Raw genomic sequence first — 20,241 nt, 5'->3', positions numbered from 1 at the left:
ACTTCAGAAAGCTTTTCCCAGTTTCATTTCTGCTCAGCCACGGCCAGTGAATGCTTTTCTCTCCGCTGAACAGAGAGGTCAAGTAGAGGAGGGGAAAAAAAGCCTTTCATCACGGGGATACCTAGAAGTCAGCAATGCCCTGGGAAGGGGCCCCAGGACCCTCCCTCATGCCCCCACTGTCTCCATGTGCATATTGAGGCTGACTCCCCCAGCCAGATGCAGGGGTCTCTGCTCCTTCCGTGGTTCCCTCTTGACGTGCAGCTCAACCCTTTGGATTATAGAAACTGGGGCTGTGTCTATGGCTAGGACAGGTCCTCTTAGCTCAGGGAGGAAAGTAATAGTTCTCGCTCTTTCTCCTCTCCTTCCCTGGAGTGGAGGGAGGCAGACAGCCCTGTGACAGGTGCCGAGGCTGAAATCCTGCCATTACATCCGCTGGTGGGGGAGGTGACTTGTAAAGGACCCCTGGACAAAGCAGGGAGAGGTGATTCTTTCTTCCTGTGCCTCACTCTCTCCTCCCATGGGACAAGGGCCCCAGAAGGACCAGCTTCTTCATGGGGTCTCTTAGATCTAGAATGGCCCAAGAGCACAGGCACCCCTCTGGCAGGGAGGGTGCTGGCTCTGGCCTTCAGTGTTTGCGACCCTGAACTCTGAAGTCCTAAACTTGAAATTCAAGGGCCTTGATCACGGATATGCTTCTCCCCTGTCATTCCCGGGAGAGGGAGCAGGGACCCGACCCTCCACCTCCCCTACCCTGCTGTGCTCGCCCAATGTTCCCACCTCTAGGCCTTTGCCCTGGCAGTGCCCTGGGCCTAGAACTCTCCTTCCCAGCCTGCCGCTCCACTTCCCAATTAGCAGGCATCTTTACGCTCCCAGTTCAAACGCTCCATCTTCCGCTAAATCCTTCCTGCCTCCCTCAGGGGGAAGGCCTCTCTTCCCCACTTGATTATTGCTTCCTATTTCATTTTGATTTACTTAACACGTGCTGGCAACTATATACCAGCAGCTCTTCCAAGAGCCTGACAAAAAATCATCTGTGTAATCTTCCCAATAACGTCGAGAAGCAAGTACTGGCACCCCCTATCAACAGAGAGGGAAACTGAGGCTCAGAGAGGCTAGGTGGCTCGCTTATAGCCAAGGAGGCCTACCTCTTGTCTGCAACCTGAGTTCTCCACGGTTGTCTCTCGGCTAAACCGCCGGAGGCCCCACTAATTCACTGAGTGCAGGAACAGGGAACCCCAGCCCACTGTGCTTGTCCAGGACCAGGCAGGAAGGAGGGAGGAGGCCCCGCCGCCCCCCTGGAGAGCCTGCGAGCTGCAGTGGGAGGAGGGATGGAGGAAGTAAGAGCACAGCCTCCCCCAGTTCAGTTCCCTCCCTGCTCTGGCTTTGCAAGGTCAACTCCACAGCACCCCACCTCCTCCCAGACTCTGACGTTCTCAGCTCCCACTCGCCCGTGGGCCAGGCGCTCTGTGCTCTTCCATGAAGTTCCACGAATCCATGCGACGTGGGGAGAGCCCTCAAGTAAGTGATGAGCTCCCCAAGGGGAGCTTGTTCTGGAGAGCTCTCAGTTTCCTTTATTTAAGGGGGTGAGTCCATGTTCTCCTTCCCATACAGACGGACCATTAACAAAGTAGGGCCTCTGGGCTGCTCCTCCAGGAGGAGGGCTGGGTGGGGAGCCCAGGCCCCAGATCCTTCCCCGGCCCGTCTGCCACTGGGGGGCTGGGAGGGCATGAGCCCTGAGTGTGGACAACGGAGACTGGCTACAGGCAATGCGATGCCTCCGCACAGGTGTCACGCAAGCGATGCGACCAACAGCCTGTGTTTGGGGAGGGCCTGTGTCCTCTGAAGTCGACCACTGGCAGCAAACGTGCGCCAGTGCGTCCCAATCGTCAATGCGCGGACACGTTCCCAGGGGATCCTGATTCATCAGCTCTGGGGCAGGGCCCGAGATTCTGCATTCCTAACCAACTCCAAGTGGTAGAAGGTCCCCTCGAAGCCGGGGTGCATCCCAAAGCCCAGAATGAACGTGGCTTTACCTTGGGGGGAAGGCACGATCCCAACAGCGGTAGTGGCACTAATGTTAATGGTTAACAGTCACCGGTGTTTACTGAGCACCTACTGCGTGCCGGGTGACCCGGGCTCCCGCCAACCGAGAATGGAGCAGACATCCAGTGTTGCAGAGGGACCTTCCTGATCTCCCTCAAACAGTTGACAGCAAAGGAGAAATGTGGACCCGGGGGACTGACATCTTCTGGGCGATGCCTATGGCTGTCCCCATTTTACAGATGGGGAACTGAGGCTGGGAGGGCTTTTGAAGGGCAGCGAGGCCAGGATTCCGGCCAACGTGTGCTCCGGCTTTGAAAACTGTGGCCTTTTGTACACGGCTTCTCTGGGATCAGGAGGCAGAAGAAGCAAGAACAGTGCGTACCAGGCAGGACCAGACAAGCAGGCCTCCGACACCGCGGAGGGGCTGAGTTCCAGAGCCCTGCCCTCCGTTCTCCTGCCTGCCCTGCCTGCCCGCGATGATAGAGACAATCTCCCAGAGAGAGCCGGCCGACTTCACAGAGGAGCTTCTGTGCCTGCTCACCATTCCGCCTCGCCCTGTCTTACCCCCGGGGCCCGAGACAAGGGAACCCTGGCTTCTTTGGCCTAAGGAGAGGGAGTGAGGGCCCAGGGAAGACAGCAGGAGGGAAACAGGATCCCAGGTGGCCGGACTGTGCTGTTACGGACCAGGAAACTGAGGCCCGGTGAAGGAGGGGAATCCTTCAAGGGTCTGGCCAATGGCAGGGCCAGCCTCCTGGGTGAGTGACCCATGCTTAGAGGGTCATACCTCCACCACCACCCTGCCCCTAGCCCCTGATGAGACGCTTTGCTGTCACCATCTTGGAATTTTTAGCGTGTTAACAAGTGACCCCCATTTTCATTTTGCACCGGGCCCCACAAATTACGTCACCCGTCCCACCAGTGGGTTAGAGACTGTGCCCGGGCTGCGTTCTGTTTCCGAGCTGCTCTCTGGTGTGGTAATGGGGCAGCGTGACAGAGCTGAGTGTGGCAGGGCAGGCCAGAGCCCAAGGGCCTAGGGCACGCACAGAAGTTTCCGGAGAGGCAGGACTTGTGAGGGCCAAGAGAGTAACAGCCCAGAATGGTGCCTGAGGGGGGCCGAGCATAGCTTCCGTGTCGCCTCTGTCTGCGGTGACAGACGAACGGGTTGGCCGCGGCTGGGGACGGGAGGAGACAGGCCAGCTGTCCTTAGGGCCTTGGCCTCTCCAAGGAAACCACCGCCAACAGTGCCCAAAGCCTGAGGGCTGGGCGGATGCGGGGAGCTCGTCTGTGCCAGCCTGTCCCGGGGTCTCCGTGTAATTAGACGCAAACCCTCAGCTCAGCTTTCAGGGTCAGCCAACGAAGAGAAGAGCCAAGCAGGGTTGATTCAGAAGCTCTGGCCTGGCCCGGAAGTCCCGGCTCAGAGGGGGAGGCCTGGTGAGGAACCAAGGCCAGACATTCACGCCTCCAGGGCCACTGTCCCCCAGGAGACAGGTGCTGGCTTCAGGCAGCACTGAGGAAGGAATGCGGAGGCTGGAACAAGACAGGCAGGGAGGTTTCCTTGGGCCCAGCACATTCCAGGAAGACAGGGATGGGGGCCGGCAGAGGGTTGGGGGACGCCAGGGGAACACCCAGGGGTCTGAGCCTGGGCCCCAGGGGCTGCTCTGTGATGGTCCCGGGACTGGGGACAGAAGGGCAGCATTCAGGGTGGCCCCTGAACCCCTTAGCCTTTCTCTGTCTTGCCCTCCCTGAGCCCAACTGAAGAGAGTCAGCGCTGGCCAGAGGCCGGGGACTTCCAGGGAACGTCCGTGGCACCGGACACAGTCTGTATCCCCTCCCCCAGCCTGTTCTGTGGCCAACGGGATGGTCGAAGTCAAACTCGTGGGGGTTAAACTAATGTGTTCACGAACACAGTTCCCTCGGCACAGAGCCTGGCGAGGGCTTAGCGCTCTGAAAACGGCGCGATGGGCCATTCTCTGGGCTCCGAGTGCATTTTTACATCTCTGGGGTCAGGACGCATCTTATTACAGATTAAATGGCAGTATTTTTTTCCATCTTAATAGCACATAAAATAATGATGTGTCTCGTAATTGATGTCTGCGGGTCAATCAAACACGGGACAACGGCGACGAGGAGTGCACCCACGGGACGGACGGCATCTCTTCCAGCCACACCTCCCTCCCTGCGAGCGGTGATCTGGGGTGCTCTTGAGTGCCTTGTTCCATGGGGCAAGCCCCTGGGGTCCCCAGGGAGGCTGCTGTGGGCAGGGCGTGGGTGGTGAACACAGTCATGGGCAGAGCTGTGACAGGCGGGCACAGTCTTTGGCGCCTGGGCCAGGAGCGCGGTGGTGGCCCGGGTGGGGGAGACAGGGATCGTGTGGGGCCCCCCGTGACTCCCACAGTAATCCCGCAGCCGCCCGGCTCTGTGTGAGGTCTGCTCCCACGTACTATCTCAGGAGAGCCTCCCAACAGCCCCGTGAGTGTGAGGGAGTTTTGTTTGTATTAAGGCCACACTTAACAGAAGAGGGAAACTAGGCTCAGGAAAGTTACGTAATTTAGCCAAATTTATTTAGCCTAGAAATGAGGGGGCCTGAGCTAGGCCAAACTAGGGGCCCGCCGTGGAAAAGAGGCCAGGCTGTTCTGTTTACCCGCAGTTAGAGGAAAAGTAGGAGAAAGAGAGAAGGCTCTCGGGCAGGACCTCAGCCTCCTAGCATGGTGCGGCAGTTGAGAACGAAGGCTCTGAGTCTAGGCCTGTTCCCGAGTCCACTGCTTATAAGCTATGCAACTCCAGGCAAGCTGCTGGAACTCTCTGGGCGTGTTTCCTAATCCACACAAAGGGGTATGTCTACCTCCTCACAGGGCTGTTGAGAGGACCAGATAATCCACGTAAAGCATTTAGAAGGACATCTGGCTCCAGAAAAAGGGTTGGTCTCTGGGAGCTCTTATTACACAAAAGCTAAGTGTCCAGAGTTAGCTGCCCCCCCCACCCCCAGTCCCCACTGCACTGATGACCCCCAGTGTCTGGGGCTAGAAGCTGGGGGAGCAGGGAGCAGCCCAGGTTGAGCGTCTTGGGGCTGGGCCTAGGAGCTTGGTGAGCCAGTGACAGGAGGGCCCTACAAGGAAAGGAGAGGGAGGGGTACAGTAGCGGCCCTCTGTGTTGCCTCCCTGAGGCCTGGCCCTGCAAAGGGCTATTCAAACATCCACACTGGGGAGGCAAGGGGAGCATGTGGCCCCTCTTCCAAATCCACAGCCCAGGGGCCGACTCTTGGCCCACCACTCTGCTCAAGTGAAAACCACCAATTCCAGCAGGATGGAGCCTGTGAAGGGGACTGAAATCCCGAGCTCCCAAGTTCTATGGTTTGGGACACCTCACTTGGCTCTCTTAGCCCCATATCCCCCTCCACAGAAAATGAGGAGCCCTTTATAATCTGACCATAGTGGTTCACAGAGTTCCTCTATGGTTGGAGCTCACCAACCCAGAGCTGAGGGGTGTATGGAGGGAAGACCACACACGCCAAGTGCATGAACTCATTCCCGATGTGGACGGACAGGAGAATCACCGTGCTTCTGTCCGCTATTCCCCTGCTGGACCTTGCACAGCTTCTAAGAGATGGATGATGCCAAAGAGTGCGTGTACCCCTAAGTAGAAGCACCCTCGGGACTAGAGCCACATGTGAGGAGGTCACTAGAGAATGTGGCTGAGCACAGTCTGACCTCGGGGGTCAGCCACCACTAAGGTGTGCACCTGCTGCCTGGGAGCTGGCTTAGCAACAGAAAAGGATGAAAATGGAGGTTCCAGTCAGTGCACCAGGTCAAGAAGAACCCCGCCCCCCCAAAAAAAGAAAGAGATCCAGGTTGGAAAAAGAATTACACTGTCTGCATTCAGAGAAAACCCAGTCATCTATGCAGAAAATCCAATGGCGTCTACAAAAAATGTCGCTAGAACTAATCCTTTAGTCGGACCAAGTCACAGAGTGTAAGATCAACACGGCCGAATCAACTGCCTTTCCCCAGCCTGCAAACAAACAACGGCGAGCTGAAATAAAAAAGAGCATTTATAATTGCATCGAAAACAGGAAATACTTAAGGATAAATCTGACAAACAATGTACAGAACCTGTACTCTGAAATCCACAAAACACTGCTGAGAGACAGCAAAGAGCTACAGAACAGAGTGAAAAATCCCATGCTCACAGGCCAGAGGACCCGACAAGGTCAAGGGAGCCAACGCTTTTCACGTTGTCTGTTTCATCAATGCGATCTCGATCAGAAATCCCAGCAGGCTTTTTGAGGGAAAAAAATCTGATTCTAAAATGCATAAACTGGGGCACCTGGGTGGCTCAGTGGGTTAAAGCCTCTGCTTTCGGCTCAGGTCATGATCCCGGGGTTCGGGGATCGAGCCCCGCATCGGGCTCTCTGCTCAGCAGGGAGCCTGCTTCCTTTCCTCTCTCTCTGCCTCTCTGCCTCCCTGTGATTTCTGTCAAAATAAATAAAATCTTTTAAAAAATGCATAAACGGATTCTAAAGACAGATAAGCTGGTTCAAAAATTCACAGAGATCTAGAATAACCAAAACGGTTCTGAACGGACACTACCAGGTTTTGAGACTTCTCCTAAAGCAACAGGAAACACGATAGTGTGCTAGCGGTATAGAGATAAACAGAGAAACAAACCACAATATGGTGCCCAGAGATAGATCTGCAGGTCGACGGGCCACTGATTTTCAACAAAGGTGCAGAGATAACTCGGTGCTGAATGGGAAGTTCTCAAAAAATGACACTCGAACAATTAGATACACATTTAGTTGGGGGAAAGATCTCCACCGGCCTCAGAAAGATTGCCAACAGCACAAGGAAACTTTGGGTAATGACACATCTGTCCATTACCTTGATTTTGGTGGTGATTTTACAAATCATACATGTGTCAAAAAGATCCAGTTATGTATTTTTTATGCATGTGCGGTTTCTGATGTCAAAACACAAAGCTCACGGGGTCCCCCAAGGAAGATGGGGGCTCCTCCCACCCTGCAAGACCTAGGCTTCAAGGTCACCTCCTCTGGGGCAACAGTCTCAGGTCGCCCCACTGGGCCCCTGACCTAGATGCACCTGCTCTTAGCACTTTCCACACTGCCCGATGTTAGCGGCCACAGGCTTGATGCCTGCCTTGACCGTGAACAGTATGAGAGCAGGGACCTGCCCTGGCCTTTGATGGATCCCAGGCACTGTGCGCGGCACACAGTAGGTCCTTAGAAAATGCTTGACGAACAATCTGAGGGTCAAGGCTTCTGTTACCCATAGACACACAGCTACGTTGGAGCGTCCAGCGAAAGCTGCTTCAGCCACTGGTAACTTCACGGCCCGCCCTTCCTCTCCCAGGAAGGAAGCCCCTGGGCTGGCCTTCTGTTGCTGTCTTCAGGAGAAAGGAAGGAGCGCAATGCAGGAGGCTGACCGCTGACCACAGTGCAGAGCAGAAGCCCACCATCACAGCACCCCAACTTCTCCTCCAGCCTCTAGGCTAGACCTCCTCAAAGCATGGCCCCTGGGCTCCCGGCGCTACCCCAGACCCACCCCATCAGAAGCTCCGGGGGCGTGTGGGTGTAGCCCCGGAATCCGCATTCTGGCAAGCTCTCCCAGAGGACTGAACGCAGGCTCCAGGGTGAGCCCCACAGCTCTGGACCACACTTTCACCTCCATCGCAAGGCAGACTACTCCGAGTCCCAAGAAGGTGCTCCTGGGGCCCCAGCTGCAAGGGCACCCCTCATGCATTTGGCCTTCCCTCAACCCTCAGGTGCCCCAAGGCCCGGTCCTAAGCTGGGCCACCGCCTTCCCCTATCTGTCCGCATCTCAGAGGCAGTCTTTGCTTCAGCTCTGACACCGAGCCCGGCTTCACAGGAGCTGGGGCTCCCCGAGCTCTTCCCCAGCGGAGTAGCTGGAGTTGGGGGCCTGCTCCCTGCCCCCTGAGGCTGGACATTCCAAGTTCCTGGACAGACAAGAAGTCCTGACATTCCAGGCGAGGCGTGCTGACAATGGACCCTGTGTTTCTCCCCACGCCTTCCTGCGGGCGCCCTCCACCCGGGCTCCACAGGAGGCTGAGCCATCAAAAGCACAGAGGTCCCCCCGGCTAGCCCTGCTTGCCTCTGCCCCAGGCCCAGGCTGAGGCCTGGGGTCCCTATCACACCCACCTCACTCCCTGGGGCCGAACAATGGTCCTTTGGCCTGGAAGTTTCCAGCACCTTCTAGGTTCCTCATCTGCCAAAGCCTGCGGAGAAAGGGGTTAAATGCCAACACTTCTCTTCTTCCCACTCATGCCCAGGCTTCTGTTTTCCTGGGGCGAGGGACAGCAAGCGGCAGACAGAGCTCTCCAGCCACCCGGAGCCGCAGCCCGAAGCCTCTCCCCTCGTCTCGCCCTGGCTGGTTTCTGTTCATTAGTGCAATCACGTCAACACTGACAGCAGCGTATTTATTACGGCCCCGACGACAGCCATTTCTCACCCAGTGATGCACAGCTCTGTAATGAGGTTGGGGCAGAGCTAATGAGGAACTCCCCTCGGCCCTCCTTGGCAGCTCCAGGCCTCACGATGACCTGCCCCCCAACCCGCCCCCTGCCTCCATTTGCTCCGCCGGGGCCAGGGAGAAGGGGCTCCGAGTGGGAAGGTCAAGGGCCACTGGGCTGAGCCAGCCCGAGCCGTGTGAAGCCAAAAGCGTACAACCCGTGGGGAAGAGACTTCGAGGTGGAGCAAGAAGGCCTGAGTGTCGGGCGCGGTCTCTGAGCAGCAGCGTTTCCCCGGTACTCTGTGTCGAGTGCCTGAGCCAGGGCCGCGGGGCATGTGAACGGTGATGGGGCCGGCAGGGCTGCCCAATGGGGCCTGGGACGGCACGGATGCCTTCAGCTTCCAGAAGCCCAGGAGCCTCCAGAGAGATTTCAAGGGAGTGACCGAAACGGATGGGGAACATTTAGCCGGTGCCCAGCCCCTACAATGCTGCCGATGGGCTGGGTGGTTGGCGATGAGAAGGGGGACAGTCCAGGGAGAGGCCAGGGGACAGGCCTCCAGAAAACTCCAACCACTCAGGCAACAGGGTCGCCGAGGGAGGGGCCGACCGCTTTATATTCCCGCCCACACCCTGGAAGGCATGGCCACGGAGCTCTCCCGGCCAGTGGTTATGGGGGCCCAGGTTCAATTATGTTTTGGGCATAACTGATTTAGGAAGTACATATGTCTAAAATGTTCTAGAAAAGTTTAAACACAAATGGTTGAAATATGGAAAGTACCTCGGGATCTAACAGATGATGTGACCCACGAGAACATCTCCTTCCGATTTTTCAAAACCAAGTTTTGACCTAGATCCCCGGGGGTCCAGGAAGCCATGGGGCAGATATACCATCTCTCCCAGCAGCATCAATGGGCTTTAAAATACCCTTTGTGTGTTAAAATAGAATTCAGACAGACTATGCAGTGGGATGCAAATTTTCATATATTTAAAACAGAATATAAAGGGGGAAAAGGGCACGAGCAGCGTCAGGCTCACGGCCAGCTCCCCCGGGGCCCGTGTCCATGCTCCTCCACTAGCAAAGTCCCTCACTCCACAGCTGGGAAACCCTGTGTTTATGGGCCCGAGTTTCCTGAGTGAGGACACGGAGGCTCAAAGGGACCCAGTGGGAATCCGTCTCGGCTTCCGAGTCCCGCACAGCCTCACCCCCATCACCTTCCCCCTGACGCTAGGATCACCTCCCGTGCCCTTCTTCGAAGGGTTAAGTTCATTAATTGGGAACCATAATTTATGTCTAATGCCTCTACCCTTGCTGATGAAGGTTATTATCTAAATTCAAGGAGTTTATAATTAAAGAAATCAGTCACACACACATGAAAAGAGAATTCAGAACCAACAAGGCCAAAGTAGCAAATGAGACCTCGGGACCGGCGGCATCCTGGGAGCCCAGAGGCATCTGGGAGGACGTGTTTTGGCGTCAAGACTTCGGGGAAGAGCGAGAGGTGCACAGCAGGGGAGAGAGGGGCAGGGTGCTGAGGGGTTCGGGGTGGTGAGGGCAGCTGAACACAATGAGGGAGGGTGTTGGGGACGGGAGATTGGGACCGCGTATGGCCAGACTATGGCGGCGGGGGGGTGGGGGCTCGGCACTGACACCACAGCAGTGACAAAGCCACGGGGGCAAGGGCCTATCTGGAAGGGCTGGCCTGACCAGTCTCAGCATTTAGACCCTACCACTAAGACCCTGTTGGGGAGAAAACGGGGTAGCCAGGAGGGGTCTGCTTCTCTCACAGAGAGGAGAGGCTGCTGCAGGCTGCGCCCTGTGCCTTCTACCCCTTGTGTCCCCTAAAGCTGGGGCCCGGCTTGTGGTCCCATCAAGTAATACAGTGAGCCAGTCCTGACCAGATCCAAGGCAGCAGCCCAGGAAGAAGCTGACCTGACCCGTACTCACTGCCATTTTCTGACATTATCGAGTGACCCTGGAAAAGTGAATGTTTCCGAACTTGAGTCCGAACAACATTAATAACGTGAATGCTTTCTGACCAAACCCCTCCGAAGATGGAGATGAAGACGCAACTCGGTTGTCCGGTAAAGCTACACACAGAAATTTGAGGTTTTATGAAAAGATCCAATAAGAACATTCACCCTAAGGTCTGAACAGCTAAGAAGAGCTTCATATGTGGGCTCTCCGTGGTGTACTTGCATTTTAAGTTGGAGCCAGGAAACGTCTTAACCGAATAAACCAAAACCCCAAGAGCATCCGTTCAGATGCCACCAGCAGGTCTGTGAGAGTTAAAGATGGCAGAGGCCTCTGGGGTCAGGGCACGTGACAAATCGCAGACCCAAAGCAGATTCTGCATCCCCAAAGCCAAGACGGTGAGAATAATGACAATGACAAGCATTTCCTCAGCATTCACTATACACTGAATGCTGAGCGCTCAGCAGATCTTATGAAACCCCATCACGACCCCATGAGGTAAGGCCTCCTGGTCTCTCCACTCTGCAGATGAAGCAAACAAGGCACAGACAGGCTATGGAACTAACTCATCCAACGTCACCGGACTGTAAATGACCAGCAGGATTTACACCCAGGGAGTCACCCATGTTTCAGGCTCCTCGGGGCTGTCCGGCTAGGGCCCTCTGATGACCCATTCTGGATTGGCTCTCGTGGCCCAAAGTGGGCAGTCTGTAGTGGAACAACTGTAGCAGATCCAGGACTGACTTCCATGCTCGGGGTGGCAACCCCAACGTCCAGGGGTCCGGCCAGATCTCTGACCATTGCTCAGATTCTGGGCCACACGAGTACCTCCCCCACCGGCATCTTTACAGGACCAGGTGTCCTGAGAGCAGGGCTGGGTCGGGGGGCTGGTTCCAGGGTCCTGGGTCCCAGCTCCAACAGGCCCTTGAATATCACTCGTGCCTGCCCCAGAAGCTGAATTCCCTCAATGGGCCACACGATGGCAAGTAATATTTCCTCCCCTTAGGATTATCATATCATCAAAATTTCATCACTGCTCTGGGTCACTAATAGCTTCCTGCATGGCATCAAACTTTAATTGCCTCTTCCCCACCCCATTCAAGTTTAAAAGACTCTTCTGTGGCTTCATCACTGGCATCTCTTCTTGAATGCCCCAAGTGACCTTAAGGAGACTCACCAAACATCTCAAGGTTCCCCCGGAGAGGGGCCGGGGGGGGCGGCAGGGGAAGGAAGAGAAGCCCAGAGAAAGACCGGGTTCCCATCCTGACTGCTCGTATTCTGTCAACTTGAGGCTCAGTGAGGACACGGCCACGGGGATCAGGAAGAGGAAGAGGAGGAGGAGTTCTGAGGGTTATTTTCAAGCTCTACCATGCCCCTGGGCTGGCCTGGTCTTTGGACAGCCCAACAGAATGGGCGTCTCATCAGCAAATGGTCACTTCTTTCAAGGAAGGTATCAGGGAAGGGAGCCACGGAGGCGAGGGCAGCCGGAGCAAGTGGAAGATCACAGGCACTGGGGGTCACAGAGCTGTATGTTCTAATCCTGACTTCCTAGCTCTGTGAGCCTCAGTTTACCCGCATGTTGGAGTGGACGGAGGGCAGAAGCAGGGAACAGTTACACTGCACCTAACACCGTCTGACACACAGAACTGCACACCAAATGCGAGGATGCCTCCTCTCTGGTGACCCTAGGATGTGGAGAGAAGACCAGATCGTTCAAAACTGGGGAAGAAACAAGAAGTGGAAAAAGAAGATGCGGGTGGATGACAAAGATCCCCAGGGCTGGCGGCTGGGGTGGGGCATCTGGAAACTCCATGCAACCGGAGATCCTATCTTGAGACCCTTTGGAGGGGTCAACACAGAGGCACAGTTAGTCACACTGGCTTGCTGAGTGCCTGGGACAAGCCAGGCTCTGGGCTTATCCCCTGCATCGCCTGCCTGGCTCCTCCCCCGGCAGGACGGATGAGGAATTGGGGAATTCCTGGGAATGTTAGTGACTGAACCCAAAGTGGCCCAGGGCAGCACAAAGTGACAGAGCTTGCCCCTGGGCCACCCCAATTTCAAGGCACCGATCGAGACACTGGATGCCACTCAGCAGCTCAAGGAAAAAACCTGGAAAGCAGGGAAGAGCGAGCCTAGAGCCGCGGCTCACTTGGGGATGCTTTAGGCACGGCCCTGTCTGGAGGAAAGTAACTGTGTGTGAAACGCACTTCTGGAGTGACCACGGATCATCTCCGTGGTTAGGAAGACATGCTGGACATCACCAATGCCCCCCCACCAGACACCGGTCCCTTTTTCCAGCACACAGAAGCCTGCACTTGCCAGGCCCCTTGCCATGGGGCGGGGCCGTGTGACCAGTTCTGGCCAGTGGGCTGCAAGGGGAAGTGACGGAGGCCACGGCTTCTGATACCGGTGGAAGTCTTCCTCCCTCTCTTGTGTGTCTCAAGTGAGGCCTCCACACGCGGGTGGCCTTGCTCCCCAAACCCCTACCTGTCCTCCTGATCTCAGAAAGGTTCAGTGCAGCTACTAGGGAATCAGTCACGACCCAAGGGTCACGTTAGCCCAAAGCAGGTGCCAGAAGCAGCTTCGCCTGTAGGGGCCCGAGGCAGGGGAGTGAAGGTGAGCCTGGGCAGGTGGGCTCCGGGCTCAAGGACAAGGCGACCCACCCTAAGCAAGTCTGGGCTGTAGTTGCTGTGGGACAGGGCTCCCGTCCTCGGGGTGCTTGACTCAGCACAAGGTGGGCTCCATGACACGGGGCTTATGGGACATACAGGGGAGCCCAATGGAGTGGGTAACTGGTCCGAGAAGAAGCTGGAGGGGCAGGGAGAGGCCGAAAGACAAAGGGCTTGATCCCTTCACTACGTGTTCATTCACGAATTCTTCATTCCCTCTTTCCCATTCCTTGAGCTCCTTCTCCATATTAGGCGCTGCCCTAGCAACGGGGGGTACAGCAGTGAATAAAATAAAGGCCGTGCCCCCATGAGAGGGAGCAACGGTAGACAGATAAACAAGTCAATACGTGCGTCCGGTGAGGCTGAGTGCCGCGGAGAAGGTAAAGCGGGGAGGAGTTCACGCTCGGAGACACCATGTTTTCACGGGCTTAGGGACAGATTAGGGACAGGAGGGGAAAGTCCTCAAGGAAACAAGGACAGGGCCTTGCAGATACTGGGGAGGACCCGGCGTGGCCGCAGGGATGGCAGGACCTTCCGGAGCCAGGCGGGAGGCCAGAAAGCGACCGGGCAGTTCTGGGAACAGGGAAGTGGTCAGCGCAGTGGGCAGAGCGGGTGAGATGTTGGAGAGCAGGGTGCTGGGAGGCGGGGGTCAGGACATCCTCGCAGCCTTGTGGCCGGTGCATTGTCAGCACTTAGCAGTTACCGAGAACAGTCGAAAGCGATTAGGATGATCTCATTTAACATCCAAAAACTAAACCACCCTACACAGTAGAGAGAGTGATTTTTAACCACCTCCACATTCCACAGATGAGAAGAGTCTCGGCGCCAGGTCACTCAGTGGTGGAAGCAGGGCCTGGGAACTCCCCACCAGGTCCCTGTGCATACCTGCCGGCCTGCCGGAAAGAGGGCCTCCCCGTAGGGCTCAGAGCGGGGCTTTCTGGACCAGACACCTGGCTGGGGAGTCTGACGAGACCAGCTGTGCAGGCCCTCCTCATCCTCTCCCCCCACCCCAGGACCCTGAACAGCCCCAGATGGCCCCTTGCTGGACACTGGCCCTGCCTTCTGCCCAGTGTATGGACAGCAGAGGGGGGCGGCCACGAGGAGGAACCCGGATGCCTCAGCAACCGGCTTGTTTTCTTTTCCATTACAGGCAGTGGGGCTGCTGCCGACAGTCGCTCCTGGCCCATTTGTTGCTATTGGCATCCCTAGGCCCCGAATTATGATGACTAATTCCCACCGTTTTAGGCAGCATGAGGGCCCTCTGTGACAGTGTGCTCCAAGGGGAGCCGGGGCGGAAATCCCCCAGGCAGCCCCGTAACACCCAACATCAACTCCAGCTCAGGCTCCCAACTCCCCGAGGGGCAGGGAGTCCAGAGGGACTGGGGAGGAGGTGTCCCAGCCAGTCAGAGGACTTCCTCAACCACAGCCAAATCCCAGGATAATCGGCCACAGGGACACGAAAAACCACGTTCTTTTGTAAGGTAGTGAGTCCTCCATCACCAGGGGTATACAAGCAGACACTAGACGGCCACTTGTCCCAGGTTCATGGGCAGAGGACAACACCAGCTGGCTTCTTGTATTTATTTCAAGTCCGATGCATGAATTCATTCAAGTCCTCAGGACAAAGTACAAGTTCCTCCCCTTACTGTTTAACTTACAGCCCAACTGCGTCCTGTGGTACAAAGTCAAATGCATACCAATATGCAGTTTAACACATCATTTTAAAGTCGGCCGTTCAGGCACTGTTTAAACAGAGAACTGCTGTAAAGGATTTGGCCTCTTTCCCAGCCGCCCTTCCCTGATGAAACAAGGTTCCTGGCCCCTACTTTGGCCTTCCAGTAGAGGACATAAGGGAGAGCGGTCGATAACCATTTGCCGAACAAATGCATGAGAGGGAGGGTTTCTGAGGCAGGTGTCCGGCTGCCAGCGTGATTCGGCCTCTGGGGAGGGGTCCTGAGCTTTCTCTTCCCACGCAGGGGCCGTATCCTGCAGCCAGGAGAAACACCAAACTATGTCACCCATCTGGCCACAGCCGGAATGTTCCAGGCTCCCCAGCTGAAGCTAAGGGGCGCACGGGGTGAGGAAGAGAGGGGTGCAGGGCAGAGAGCCCCAGAAGGGAGCAGCGACGCCCCCAGCCCCCTCTGGCGTGGGGCTTTGACGCGTACCAGCTGTGCCCCAGGCAAGAACGACACTCGGCCTTGTGGTAATTAGCAAGAGGCCCTGATCAATAAGTTATTTTTTGCTGTCAGTAATTAATAATTACAGCTTAGCCACACCATGTAATTAAACTTTCATCCCGCTCCCTCGCGTGCTGTTTGGCTTTTATTGTGATTAGCTCCCAGCACTAAACTTTCTCCCTTTGGAGCCTTCAGGAGCCTCCGAGGCTGGGCTTTTCCACACTGCCTGTTCCACTCCACTCACGCTCCCTTCTGTCCCTCCCCCCCCGCAGGCACCATTCTCTCGAAAGAACCTTCTGGACCAGATGGCTGGGCTGCTACTGCCCTCCTTCCAGCCCCTGGGCCTCCTCGGGATGTCCACCAGCAATTAATTTTTGTGGCACCCGAAGAGTCTTTTGAGAAGTAGGCCAAAATGCAGCCATCCAGGCTCACCCAGACGTTTCCAGGCGGAGCACCTGGGAGGGAACCCCGACACCACGAGAGGGCCACGGAAGACAGAGTGACACAGCCTCGGAAGAAGGAGGAGGTAAAAGAAGCGTCCTGGGTGAGGAAAAGGCATGCAAGTCCTTTCTGGTGGGTGGCCAGAGCTGGTCCTCATGGTCCTTCGGCTTATAGTGTAAGAACAATCATCATCATCATGGTAAAAACAATTACACTTTATGAAGCACCTTCTAAGTGCCAGGCACTTGCTATGTCTCCGCCAAAGACCCGGCAATCCCCTTTCCTACAGCATTGCTGTGCTTAGCTCCGGAAGTGCGTGTGAATTTCCAGGGATGTGGTTAAACGGTGGCTTGCCATATAGCAGGTGGCGTTGCCTGGGTCCAGCAGCTGAAAACACTGGCCAAAGTCTAGCCCAAATCCAGCAGCAGCCAAGGTGAGGTCTGTTGTGGGCAGGAAGGCCACCTCGTCCCTCACCCTATGTCATGACTGGAGAATGTGGCTCACAGGCTCAGAAGGGACAAAGAGTGCCAGTGGCTTCAACTATCCCAGAGGACCAAGGGTAAGGCTGCAAACTCAGACGCCAAGGAGAAACTCCATCCTCTAACCCCAAAGCAGACAGGAAAGGACCCCCGAACCTCTGTGGCCTGTCCCTGCCCCCTCCCCCCACACCTCCCACCCCCGTGCAATCAGCACTGCCCTCGAGTCCAGGTGAGACCAAGTTCCCACAATCCCCTGCACGGTCTTCCACCAGGAGACAAACCCAGGGTACCCACGGCCGCTGGAAAACACTCTCTCGGAGCCAGAGAACACAAACGGAGCAGCAGGGGATGGGGGCAGCCTCATTCAGAAAGGCAGCAAACAAGAGAAGCAGAGAGGGAGGAACTCAATCAGAGACCTTCATCGATGATGACAGGGTGAGCCCCTCCAGCAGGAAGCAGAGACAGGAGGTGGCCGGACCTTAAATTCCACTGGACTGCTCAGTCTTGGCCTCAAGTGGATGGGACAGTATTGGCTGGGACATGATAGAGGCTTGATGACCCAGGAAGGACCTTCCCGTACCCCCGGGACTCTTTATGGGCCTGGGCCTGCACAGGCAAGAACTAGTGAGCCACCTGCCCCGGGAAACAATGCCCCTGCCAGAGTCCGTAGAGTAATTAAGCCAGATGCTTCCAGACAGGCCGACACCCCCAGAGCCTTCCCTGTGCCCAGGCTTCCAGCTAGTAGCCCCCGGGGCATCTCTGAGCAAATCTGTGAGATGCCGCAGGGAAGGCTACACCCCCATCCTATTCTGTGGCCTCGAGGTCCTCTCAGGACCCTTAGAAGAAGGGCCAGGCCCCTAGCAAACCCACTGCAGCTGTCGATGGTCCCGGTTCCAAGAGAGACAAGGGCCCAGAACTCACCTGGTCCCTGACTCTGTCCCCAGATCAGCCAGCAGCCTTGGGTAAGTCATTTAATGCCTCTGGACCTCAGTTTACCTATCTGTTAAATGGTTTCTAGAGTAGGCCAACCTCTAAGGTCCACGTCTGCTGGAAGATTTTATGATGATCATAAAACTAATAACTTTTATTACCTTACATTTACAGGGTCCCTTTCAAAATTTCTAAGTGCTTTAACGGTAAATTACGTTGTAAAATCCTCCCCTCAACCCCGTGAGTGAGTGCTGATATTCTCATCTCTTTGATCTTGGCTCTCTGGACTGCCTGACGCTGGACGCAGTGGGGTCCCTTCACCCCCGCCGCGGATCGGAGACCCCTGAGCTGGGGTGGGGCGGGTTCGAGACAGAGCCTCCACATTCCCGCGCCCCCGGTGGGTCCAGGCATGCTCCCGAGCCTGGAAGGGGGAGGCCAAGCCCCTCCAGTCCTGAAGCCTGGTCCAGGTTTCGTCTCCCTCCGCCCCCAGCAGGCGCCGCTCGGACACCGCTGGCACCACTGTCTGGATCTGCGAACCCCAAAGGCAAGGAAGCGCCGGTGCAGCCGCCCTCCCCCGCTGGGACCTGCCGGAGGACTGGGGTGGGGGGGATGTCTGGGCATCCGCCCTCTGGAGGGGCGCAGCGCGGCTCACGCCTCCCCTTCCCTCCTAATGCTCCCACCCCCCCCCCACCCCCCGCCCCAAAGCAGCCCTTCTCCACCGTGAGGCTGCTCCAGGCAGCTACAGGTCAGAGACAGGAGCGGCCGGTGGAGGGGGAGGCAAAGGCAGGATGCTGCGTGTATCTGGGGGCGGGAGGGGAGACGCCTCAAACCCTCCCCGCGCACCACCCTGCGCTGGGTCCGCGGTTGCACGCGCGACACGGGATCGAGGCCCCTCTCCCCCGAGCACCCCCAGCCCCGGCGGCGGCCAGGCGGCCAGGCCCGGCAACTGCCCTCCCGGGGCGACCAGCCCGGCTCCCGGCGCCCGACTGGGGCTCCTGCCGCCGTCCTCCCGCCCCACTCCCTCGGCCCCGGGCGGCCCGCGCCTGCCCGGCAGGGCCTGGCTCTTCCCGCGGACCCCAGGCGGGGACTGGGAGCCCGGGCTGAGGAGCTCGGGGAGGCGGGCGCTGAGCCCGGCACCGAACGGCGCGCCCTCCCACGCCGGCCCGAGGGCACCCACGGCGGGAGGGGGTCGCCACCCCTCACCTCACCCCGGACCACGCCGCCCTCCACGGACCCCCGCCTTCTCTCTTCAGGAAGCCACAAGTCTCAGAAAGACGGCCCCACCCCCCGAAAGAGAGCCCCCAAACTGAAAGGGGGTGTCTTAAAACTCCCTGGAGAGAGCTCTGCCCAGGCTAAGCCCCGTGTCCAGGAGGGCACCGTGTGGCCAGAGTGCCCCCGCCGCAGCCCCCTCCCCAGCCCCCCATGGGGGTGGCCGTCCGTACCTTGGGCTCCGGTCGCACGGATCTGGTGCAGGGCCAGCAGCGTCCATATCAGCAGCCCCCACATGGTAACCAGCTTTGGGGGGTGGTGCTTCGCACTGTTTTATAATCCGGGGGGGTGGTCCTGGAACCCCGCGGCTTCGTCCCGGGAGACTGTCCACGCGGCTCGGGCCGGAGCCCGTATATGCCCGGGAGGGGCGACGCCAGCGACCCCAACCCTTCCTTCTCGTCAGCGGTCCAAGTCCGATCCCGGAAGGCGAGGGGCGAGCGAAGAGAAAGAGGAAAAGCCCGCTCTCGGATTCGGGGCTCCTCCCTCCCGGAGCACCCCAACTCCGACTTCTCCGAGGCGGGGCGGCCTCCGCGAACCGGCCGGGTCGCGGGCCGCGCTCCGGAATAAACCGGCAACTTCAGGAAACTTCCTCCCGTGGCCACGTTGCCCGCCCCCCGCCCCCTCCCCGCCCCCTGGTTGGGTTCCGCGCGGACGCAGTCACCGCCGATCCCGGCGTCGGGGGCCCGGGGCCGGGTGGGAAGCAAGCGCGGCGGCCGACGCGGACGCGGGGCTTCTTTCAGGGGCGCGGGCTTCGGGGGGCGCGGCTAGCATAGCGGTCCGAATCTCCTCGGAGCTGAAGTTTTCTTCTCTCTAACTTTGCAGGCGGCATCTGGCGGGGCCGAGCCGCCCCTCTCGGCTCCACCGCCCCGGCGCCCGATCCGGGAACGCTAGGTCCCTCCCGGCGGCGCCGGGCCCGGGCGCGCCCTCTGCTCCGCGCCCAGCGGGCTAGCAAACTTTGCGGGTCCCGCGGCCCGGCGCGCACCCCCGCGCGCCCATGTCCGTGCCGGTTGCGGGGCGGCGGGGACGGCTGCTGGGCTGGGCGGCCCGGGCTGTCGCCGGCGCCCGGGCACGGAGCCTCCTGCCGGCCGACGATGGAGCCCGGCGGCGCTGCCCTCCGCCGCGCCCCGGCCGGAGCTCTTCGGCGAGATGCGCGGAGAGCCCGGCGGGCAGCCCCGGCTCCGGGTGCGCGGCGCCTCCTCGGACGCCCGGCGCTCGCCGGCCGCCCGGGCCCGAGAAGCAGCGGCCGCCGCACGAGCCCCGCCGCCTGGGCCGCGCCGCCGCCGCCGCCCGCCTCCGCAGCCGCCGCTGCCGCCGCTCGCCGAGCCCGCCGCCCTCCGCTTCCCGGGCTCGGCGTCCGGAGAGCCGCTCCTGCCTGCGCCGAGCCGGAGCTGCGGGGGCCGCGTGAGCCGGGGACGAGCGCGGCGGAGGCGGAGGCGGAGACGCGGAGAGGGGGGCCGAGCGCTACCCCGTGGCCGCGACTGGAGACAGCCTGCGCGCGGGGAGGCGGGAGGCGGGGGGCGGGGGGCGGCGGCGGCAGCAGCGGCTGCGGCCCCGAGCCAGGCCCGGGAGCGAGCCCCGCAGAGGCAGGGTCGGTCAGCGCGGCCACCCGACCCGCGGGAGGGCGGCAGTGCCAACCCCGGGCCGCGCGGGGGGAGAGATGCGCACCGGGCCCCTCCGCGCTCTGGGCCAGCCTTGCCTTCCAGCCCGAGCTCCCGCAGGCCTCATCTGAGTCCCAGTGTCTCCCACAGCCCGGACCCCCCACTCCCCTTCCCGGGATAT

The 20,241-nt window shown here is 58.7% G+C and overlaps 1 protein-coding gene across 2 annotated transcripts in view; it reads right to left on the bottom strand.

Annotated features, from left to right (window-relative positions):
* Positions 1 to 19,498, bottom strand: part of SDK2 (sidekick cell adhesion molecule 2) — a 246,015-nt gene extending 226,517 nt beyond the window's left edge. For both annotated transcript variants that reach the window (XM_059148912.1, XM_059148913.1), the window contains exon 1: positions 18,636 to 19,498. In XM_059148912.1, the coding sequence (XP_059004895.1) occupies positions 18,636 to 18,699 (64 nt within the window). In that variant the 5' untranslated portion in view covers positions 18,700 to 19,498. The remainder of the gene's footprint in view (positions 1 to 18,635) is intronic.
* Positions 19,499 to 20,241: the final 743 nt, after the last annotated feature.

The sequence above is a fragment of the Mustela lutreola genome, chromosome 15, assembly GCF_030435805.1.
Source record: "Mustela lutreola isolate mMusLut2 chromosome 15, mMusLut2.pri, whole genome shotgun sequence".
NCBI lineage: Eukaryota > Metazoa > Chordata > Mammalia > Carnivora > Mustelidae > Mustela > Mustela lutreola.
Note: the sequence above shows the minus strand (reverse complement) of the source record. Positions and strands in the feature narration are given on the sequence as shown.